The sequence below is a fragment of the Protobothrops mucrosquamatus genome, unplaced genomic scaffold (genome assembly GCF_001527695.2).
Source record: "Protobothrops mucrosquamatus isolate PMUCROS unplaced genomic scaffold, P.Mucros_1.0 scaffold1609, whole genome shotgun sequence".
Taxonomy (NCBI): Eukaryota; Metazoa; Chordata; class Lepidosauria; order Squamata; family Viperidae; genus Protobothrops; species Protobothrops mucrosquamatus.
Genome location: NW_015387772.1, coordinates 81,009 through 89,816, shown reverse-complemented (window position 1 = coordinate 89,816; position 8,808 = coordinate 81,009). Strand labels below are relative to the sequence as shown.

General features: G+C 37.8%; 1 protein-coding gene across 1 annotated transcript in view; it reads right to left on the bottom strand.

Annotated features, from left to right (window-relative positions):
* Positions 1–203: 203 nt before the first annotated feature.
* Positions 204–8,808, bottom strand: part of ATL1 (atlastin GTPase 1) — a 23,346-nt gene continuing 14,741 nt past the window's right edge. Inside the window, exons 10-13 of the mRNA XM_015822577.1 lie at positions 6,865–6,936; positions 4,844–5,275; positions 1,835–1,849; positions 204–1,205 (exon numbers count right to left, since the gene is read on the bottom strand). Of these exons, the coding sequence (XP_015678063.1) occupies positions 1,092–1,205; positions 1,835–1,849; positions 4,844–5,275; positions 6,865–6,936 (633 nt within the window). The 3' untranslated portion in view covers positions 204–1,091. The remainder of the gene's footprint in view (positions 1,206–1,834; positions 1,850–4,843; positions 5,276–6,864; positions 6,937–8,808) is intronic.

Sequence of the window (8,808 nt, the reverse complement as noted above, 5' to 3'; positions counted from 1 at the left end):
AAGTTTGATTGTTCTTTAAAAGAATTTGTGCAGACCTTTCCCCAAAAGAAGCTGGTGTTAAGGAAAGCAGAATTACAACTATTGCAAGTGAAACAGGTGCAGTGTAAATTCTTGTATTTAGTGCGAGACAGGGATGTTTCTGCATGAGCATTCAGAAATTAATAAAACAACAAATAGGTAATTGTCTTAGGAACAAACCTTTAATCAACAATAACATAATAAAAACTAGGAACACTCTTTATGCACTAAACAAATATATATATACAGTGGAATTTTCAAAGACATGTTAAAAAAGGCTTTTCCATCTCTTTAACATATCATAGCAAAAGAAATTTCTGCAGCTTCAGAGAAGGCAAGTGAATAAGCTGGATGAAGAAAAGTGCATATCAAAACCTTTATGTGTACATTGGACAATGTTAGGATAACCCCACTTAAATAAGTGTACAGTTCTCAGCCAGACCATTACTTTTATTCATGTGGTTTGCTCACAATATCCTCCAAGTACACATAAAGGTTTAATTTGCATACTTTCATCAAACTGCATGGATGTGTCCATGAAGTTACCAGGAGTTGGATTTGACTCCAAAGAGAGTCTTATTTTTTTTCCTCTAGAAAGCCTTAAGGTGGTCTTAATGACTCAAGGGGCTTAGATTCAGAGAAGCCCACACAAGCAGTTGTGTATATGATCATCCACTGCACTGCTGCTATATCCCATTCTTGCTGTTTGGGATGACATGGCTCAGCTGTGAGAAAAAAATCTGGTGTGAAAGGAGAAAGAACACTCCCTCTGGCTCTGGCCGCCTTATGCTCTTAAAAAGATCTGAAAGTAACAGCATTTTCTAGAGAACCAAAAGAGTACTGAGTCTGCAGCAAAATTAAGTCACTGCCTCCTTTTTAAAAAGAAAATGACAGTCATGCTGATTCATCCACTCTCAAGCAGGGCATTGTCCAAATTAAAGCAGCCACACTTAAGCCATTGGTGCATGTGAATGAGTTATTTTTCTCCATCTTCCATTTTGAGGAGTGCCAGAGACTGATACATGGATGCAGAAGTGATTAACATGTTTAATGGTGTATTTCTTGCATCTGGATTACATACTCTTCTTCTCTGTCCCTTCCTTGGGTTCCACCTTCTGAGCTGTAGGGAAAGCATGATGGTACAAATGTCTGTGTGTGGCAGCTGCGCTGTAAAGTTTGTACAAAGCCTGAAAAACCAAAACATAAAAGAAGAGGAAAAAAGTTTTCAACTATTCTTCTCGTGGACTACTCCTACACAGACATGCTTCATGTATCCAATCCTTTTCACTTTATCTCAAGCTTATGCCTTGTCTTTTCAATTACTGATAGAATTTATGTGAAACATGAAAACACAGTGCAAATTCCTCAGTTCCACTACATGTATTCCACTGGCTGTAGAACTCTGCTTTTTGCCAGAGGAATTGATGATTTAAGTTATTTCAGGGATGGTATTCTCTAGAGAGCTGACCTTGCTTCCTCTAGCATAAGAGGCCTGGACCCTTTCCCAGCAAACTTTACTGGGAAGAGCAGCAGATTTAATGGATACACAGGGCCCTTCTCCTACTTGTTCTGCTGTTACAATCTGGTTGTTAACAATGGGCTGTGCAGTATGCCTGAGAGCCATATTAAGCAGGTTTTTGGTCTCTGATCTGAATTCCAAAATGAGGCAATCAGTCAAATTATGCAGCTGTCTTCAAAATTTCAGCCTATGGTGGGAAAGATTTTAAAATTAGTATAAATACCCAAAGGCACAGTCATTCATATATGTACACTGGTAGAGAAGGAATTGCTTTTGCATAACAATAAGTTGGCTTACCTCATTTGTGTTGCCCTGCAGAAAAGGCAGTTGCAAAAAGAAAGAAAAAAACCAAGGTGAGAGAAAGAACACAAGGTGTCCTTGCATTTATATTCCCGTTCCTATTGTATCTTGAAGCAATCTGGAGAAGGTTCATTCAATTTATTCTGCCTTCTCTTCCTTTTGCTAACTGAACCTATAAAGTTGTCTCATTCATTTTTCCAGCCACGAGTTCATCCAGTCAAAAGCTATCTATTAGCAACACCGCCCTTCCAGATTTAAATTATGTATTGACTTAATTATTTTAATATCAATTCTATATATTTACAGTTCTATATATTTGCTGTTTATTCTTTTACTTCTTTTGCGGTCTCTTGAACCATCAATACAGGAGAAAGTTCAGATTATTAAATACATGGTTTTCATGATTTTTGCCTGGAAAATAATATATAAACCATATAAGCAGATACACCTAAGATCTGAAGACAAGACTTCTAAAGTGCATTATGCATAGATATTTATGCAAGGACTAAAACCTAGGATGCCTAGTTCAACACAATAACATAATCTAAACAAACTTTTCTCAACCTGTTGGATTAGAACACCCTTTGCGATAGCCATCAAGTAACTGGGCACCCTCTGTCACCCTTGCTTATTTCTCCAGACACTCTTTAGCAGGATCATCTTAGGGATGAATTTGGACACAATCCAAATTCATGCATGTACTATACAGTTTTTTTTTTAATGATGTTCCATTATAATTCACCTTTCAACACCATCAAATTGGGAGTGATTTTTAAATCAGTCTCAATTACTCACAAAGCAACTTGGCCAATTCAGGTTACAGGAGAGGGCCCAGCTGAAAAACAGATACTATAACACTGGTCCTCACAAGAAGAAAATGTCAAAGCTTCCTGCCTTCTCTTTATGTGCTTCTGCTTTAATGCCATATGGAATTTGTTAAGGATTTTCTGATCAAATATGCATTTGCTTTTAAATCTCTTTTACCTTAATTACTGAAAAGATAACCAGAGCCTTCTATGGCTGCCTTCTGTGTTCTCATATCTAGAACACAAATCCATTGGGGAACACTAATCTTCCCTCAAATTCTCTTCACATTGACTGATAGCCTCTCTAGGACAGTGTTTCTCAATCATGGCAACTTTAAGATGGCTGTCTGGGGAATTCTGAGAGTTGAAGTCCACCCGTCTTAAAGTTGCCAAGGTTGAGAAACACGGCTCTAGAGCTTTCCAAAATCTTATCTGGAGAAGTCAAGAGAGTAAACATTACTTGACTTTATTATTATTATTATTTATTTATTTATTTATTTATTAATCACATTTATATCCCGCCCTTCTCCTAGTGGACTCAGGGCGGCTTACAGCCAGTTTAAAACGGAATAACAATACAATATACAAATTTAAAATGTGGTTAAAATAAAAATATTAATATAGGCCTTTCTTTTTTAAAATTATTTAAAAACCAAATTTAAAATACCCCTTAGGCCAGTCCTGCCAGCTGAAATAACCACATTATTATTATTATTATTATTATTATTATTATTATTATTATTATTATTATTATTATTATTATTATTATTATTTATTGAATTTATATACTGCCCTATCCCCCTTACGGGACTCAGGGCGGTGAACAGGCGATAATAAAAACCACGATAAATATACACAAATTTCTGTCTAAAATCAAATTAAATAACAGGCCTGCTCTAAAAATACCCCATACAAAACCCCCACTAAAACATAATCAAGTTAAGTTAAGTTAAGTTAAGTTAATTTAATTTGTATACCGCCCTTCTCCCGTAGGACTCAGGGCGGTTCACAGCATATTAAAAACACAAATACAATATACAAGATACAAAAAATCATACAAAAATACACAAAATAACCCCACTAAAACCTAATTAAAAGCCAAATATTGATTGCTGTATTCCCATTAAAATTACTTTTTAAAAAACGTCCCTACCTAAAATCCCTACCTAAAATCCTCCCTAGGTCAGGCCCGCTTGCTGGAAAAGCCATGTCTTGAGGGTGCGGCGGAAAGTAAGGAGATCCGGAATCAAACTACGCCAGGCTGGCCGCACGGAATAGATGAGCCTTCTCATTACCATTAAGATGCCTACCAGTGATTTTCAGCCCTCTAAATCTCCTTCATAGATATATTTAGCTTTTTTTAAGTAAAAAACTCTTTGTGCAACTATTTCCTGTGATGTAAAAGCCTACTTCCTTTTGCACAGCAAACCTCTAAACTGAGAGTTCACTGAAAGCAAACTCCACTCCTTGCTAGCACTGATGATATACCTAGTTTGGGTAGTGAAACATTTGCAAGAAACCAACCAAGCTCAGAGAGCACCGAAGACCCCCTTATTTCAATCCTGAGCTACAAATATTTTCCTTTATTGGTTTCTCCAAACAGCTGTCCTCCCAGAACGTTCAATGTCAGTTTCCATCATTCCCATTTAGTGTGGCTAAGTAAGGGAACTGAAGGCCAGCAACATTTGAAGACTTCAGATCAGAAAAGGCTCAGTCACGTATTATTACTATTTGAAATATTAGTTCAAAGTTGCACAGATTTTGGAGGCAGTAGGCAGCTTTGAGGTGGTGTTCTGCATGCCTAGTGTCATTGGGAGTTGGATGGTATACATTTAATGAATAAATAAAATATTGCTTTGGACAAGAGAAAAATCATCCATCTCTCTCTTCTCTCATTCCCTCTGATTTTGTAGAGAAGCTATTCATTGTTGCAGAGTTTTCAAACTTGTTAAGCCTCAACGGTTCATTTTGGACCCTCTTCTTACCTTCATCTAGGGCAGTGTTTCTCAACCTTGACAATTTTAAGGCATGTGGACTTCAACTCCCAGAATTCCACAGCCAGCAATGCTGGCTGTGGAATTCTGGGAGTTGAAGTCCACATGCCTTAAAATTGTCAAGGTTGAGAAACACTGATCTAGGGACACTAGAGGCTTGATAGGAATGCCAGTGTAAGCTTCAAGAACAGTTAGTGAGCTCTTACCTGGTCCCAGAGTGCTGCTGCCACTTGGTCTATGACAGCCCCCAGCTCCCTGTACTCCCCGGAGTATCTGATGTATGCCCATGTGCAAAGGGTGATCAGAGTTAGCCCCATGATCATATTGCAGAGACTGGCTATGATGTCCAATCCAATGAAGCCTGTGACACCAGCAGTGACGTAAGTGATGAAGATGACGACAAACAGGGTGGCTGGGGTGCGAGCAGCATGGAAGATGTTCTTGCTGTCATTGTGCTTGATATACTGGACATAGAGCTCGTCGATTTCTGCCTCCAATTGCTGGAGGTAGCGACGGCTGAATTCTTCACCCCCCATCTTTTTCACACCACGGAATTGCCGCACTGCCTCTTCCTTGAGCTCCAGGTGTTTATTCTGAAGGTCACTGGGGGCAAGAAAAGGTTTGTCACCTCCACACACCTGAAACAAGCAAGTAAAACATTTTTTTTTAAAAACTTACAGGGTAAGCCCCTGACCAAAGAAATGTGGCATCCACCAGATTTGTTAGATTTGCATTCCCAGAATTCCTAGACAGTATGAAAAAAAGCTATACTAGTTGGGAATTTGAATTAAATTCATGAGGCTAAGAAAGCTGCTTATTCACATGTAACTAGGCCATCACGCTCCTACTCAGTACAGGAATTGCAATTAAAAGATCCCCAATAAGTAGCTATTTAGTCTACTTGATTCCATCAAATAAAGGGAAATTTTGGATAACTAGTTCCACTGTTGGCCCTTTAACATTTAAAGGGTAGGTCTTTCTCTGGGAACAAGTCTTGATGTGCTTGACATCCTTTTAGGTACAGTCCGTGGAATCTCTCATTTTGGTTTTTTTTAATTAAATTTTTAAATTTTATTCAAATACAAATAATACAAACATAACACATATAAATCTAAATAAAAAACAGTATAAAAAATACAACTACTACAATGCACCTAAATTCCTGGAGACCATTTTTATTACCTATATTTCTTCTCATATAACAACTAAGAATATACAGTATACTTCAATTGTGCCTTTATCCCCTCCAAAACAGCATGTATTCTTGAGCAGGTTTAATCCCTTTGCCTTCCACCAAGACTGTTTTTTTAAAATCATCCCATATTTCATTATAATTATTTACTTTAATCATCCCTTTTTAAAATTTAATTTCTGTTGTTAATTTATCGTTTATTGCCATATTCCATATTTCATTATACCACTCATTTCTTTGAATATCCCAACTCCGTCTCCAATATTTAACCATCACTAATCTAGCTGCTATTATCAAATTTACAATCAATTCCTTTTTTGCTTCATTTATATCTTGTTTTTCCACCAGTAACAGTAATGCGATCCTCGGTGACGTATCTCTCATTTTGGATGCTATCGTGATTTAACATCCCCAGCTCTTTAAATTTTTCTTCATAAGACTTAGTTTCTACTGCTCTGATCATCATTTCTGTCCTTGTCTGACTTGTTCTACTATCTCTGAAACCTTCTTAAAATGCAGGATTTGAAAATGGATACAGTACTTCAACTATGGTCTGACCAAAACAGATTATCTAACGTGAAATGATTTGCAACAGGTTGTTCAATATTTTTAGTGGGATAAAATATTTCAGTACAGTTAATCGCAGATTATCTGATTGTGTTTTCTTAATCATATTAGTCATGTATGATATATCTAATAATACAAATCAGGAGTTAGTACTGCAGGATCAGTGGTTCCTTATGCCAATTACATTAAAATACATATTTTTAAAAAGAAAAGCATGATTGAAATGATCAAAATCTTGCAACAATATCATCAATTCACAAGATTTCAGCTGACTTTGGGGGACAGGGTGCAGCAATGTCGAATGATGTCTGGGGGCAGAAAAGCTGAAAGGCGTTCCTCTGAGATCCAAAACACATATTTTTGGAACTACATTGCTCTTCAGAAGACATAGGACCACCCACGGCTTTACATGGAGTGAAGGAGTTTGCGACTCCTTAGAAAGGTGATGGACCAGAATCTGAGTCTTACCTCTTCCATTCGTTTGTTGTAAGTATCTTTTGCAGTGGCAACAGCTGCCAGATTGTTTGCTTCCGCAGTGGCCTGTAAAGGCAGAATGGGGAATGGATGAAGAGAAAAAAATGTTGCTGTGGAAACAGGAGACCATTGACCATAACAGTTGGAGAATTCTGTGAGTTTATTAATTGCAAGCAAGGAGGCTTTTTTGCCTAAAGCAGGGGTAGTCAACCTTGGCTCTTTTATGACTCGTGGACTTCAACTCCCAGAATTCCTGAGCCAGCTGTGCTGGCTCAGGAATTCTGGGAGTTGAAGTCCACGAGTCATAAAAGAGCCAAGGTTGACTACCCCTGGCCTAAAGCATCAGGGAAGCTCAGAGTCAGGATCAAGCAAACCATGTCAACCACTGGATGGTTTTGGATGAATCATTCTCATTCAGCACAATAAAAAAAAGGGTTTTGGAAGAAATGCTTTGCACATTGCGTTGAATTCTTGGAGGAAATGCAGGGATATAAATCTAAATCTTATGTAAATAAGCACCCAACAGAATAGTTCACAAATAACTTCTCTATTACTTGTAAAAATTCCTTTGGGTTGACTCCAATCAGTTCTCTTTTTCCATCCCCAACCCCTTTTTCTCTCCTAGTGAATGCACATTTAACCTAGGAAGAGGTTATTATATGGTTTAATTAAATACTTTCCACAAAATCTCTCCTCTAGTGCTCAATTAATCAGTAAGGAGCTGATGATCAGCAGGGACTGCTCTTTTCCTTACTGTTCAGCAATTTTTTGGAAAGGGGAGAAAAACACAGACAAGGGAAGCCATTTGGATTGAGAGCAACAGCCAGGCTTTTGCAAGTAAAGGAGGCTATATGGCAGTCAATAGATGCAATGGAGGAACATCAGGATCATCTACAGCTATGTTTCTCAACATCAGCAACATTAAGATGTGTGGAAGTCAACTCCCAGAATTCCCCAGCCAGCATGTTGCTGGGTTGAGAAATTGCTGAAGTTGAGAAACATTGATCTACAGCATACAACTTTCAGTTCAAGGCTATCGTCCAATTAGTTTGGAACAGGAAGTCTCAAAGGCCTGTTTATAGAACTAAGAACTCTTTCCCAACCAAGCATCTCCCCAAAGTGTTGAATTACAATGCCTACAATTCTCAGCCATCGTGGAGAAACTTTGTAAGCTAGTATTTTGCGTATCTGGAGGGTATTAGGGCAGGGAAAAGTGGTCTAGAGACATACTTAGGACTCCTTTCTACTTTCTGTCTTCTTAGGGCCAAAGACAAACATGTAGCATAGACCTGGAAAAGGCATAATAAATGATTTTGGCCAAGATGCCTTGCTAAGCAATAAGTAGAAATACTTACTTTGTCCACTAAACGACTTTTAGTGACATTTACTTTTTATTCTTTGAAAGTAAACATTATTTTGCTATACTTTAACAAAATGAATACGTTTCAGTGTTTTTCAACCATGCAGGTACACCCGTATACATTAGCAAAGCATAAAAAAAAACCTGGTTTATGGTTTATTCTGAAAACAAGGCTGGATTGAATTGTGAGTGTTTTTGCATATTTCTAACTAAAGAGAGATATCACTATGACCTCTTGGACTTCAAGAGAGCTAATTTCAATAAACTTAGAGAGGGTTTGGGAAGGATTCCATGGACGAGAATCCTCCAGGGGAAAACAACTCAAGAGGCTTGGGAAATTCTGAAAAGTGAGATAATAAAGGCCCAGTCTAGCACAATGCCAACAAAGAGGAAAAATAACAGCTCTCAAAAGAAACCAGCATGGCTGCATAAAGAACTCTCTGATCAATTGAAAGATAAAAAGGACAAGTATAGAAAGTGGAAAGAGGGACACATAACTAAGTCAGAATATCAGCAAATAGCCCGAGCCTGCAAAGACGAAGTGAGGAAAGCTAAGGCTCAAAATGAACTAAGGCTTG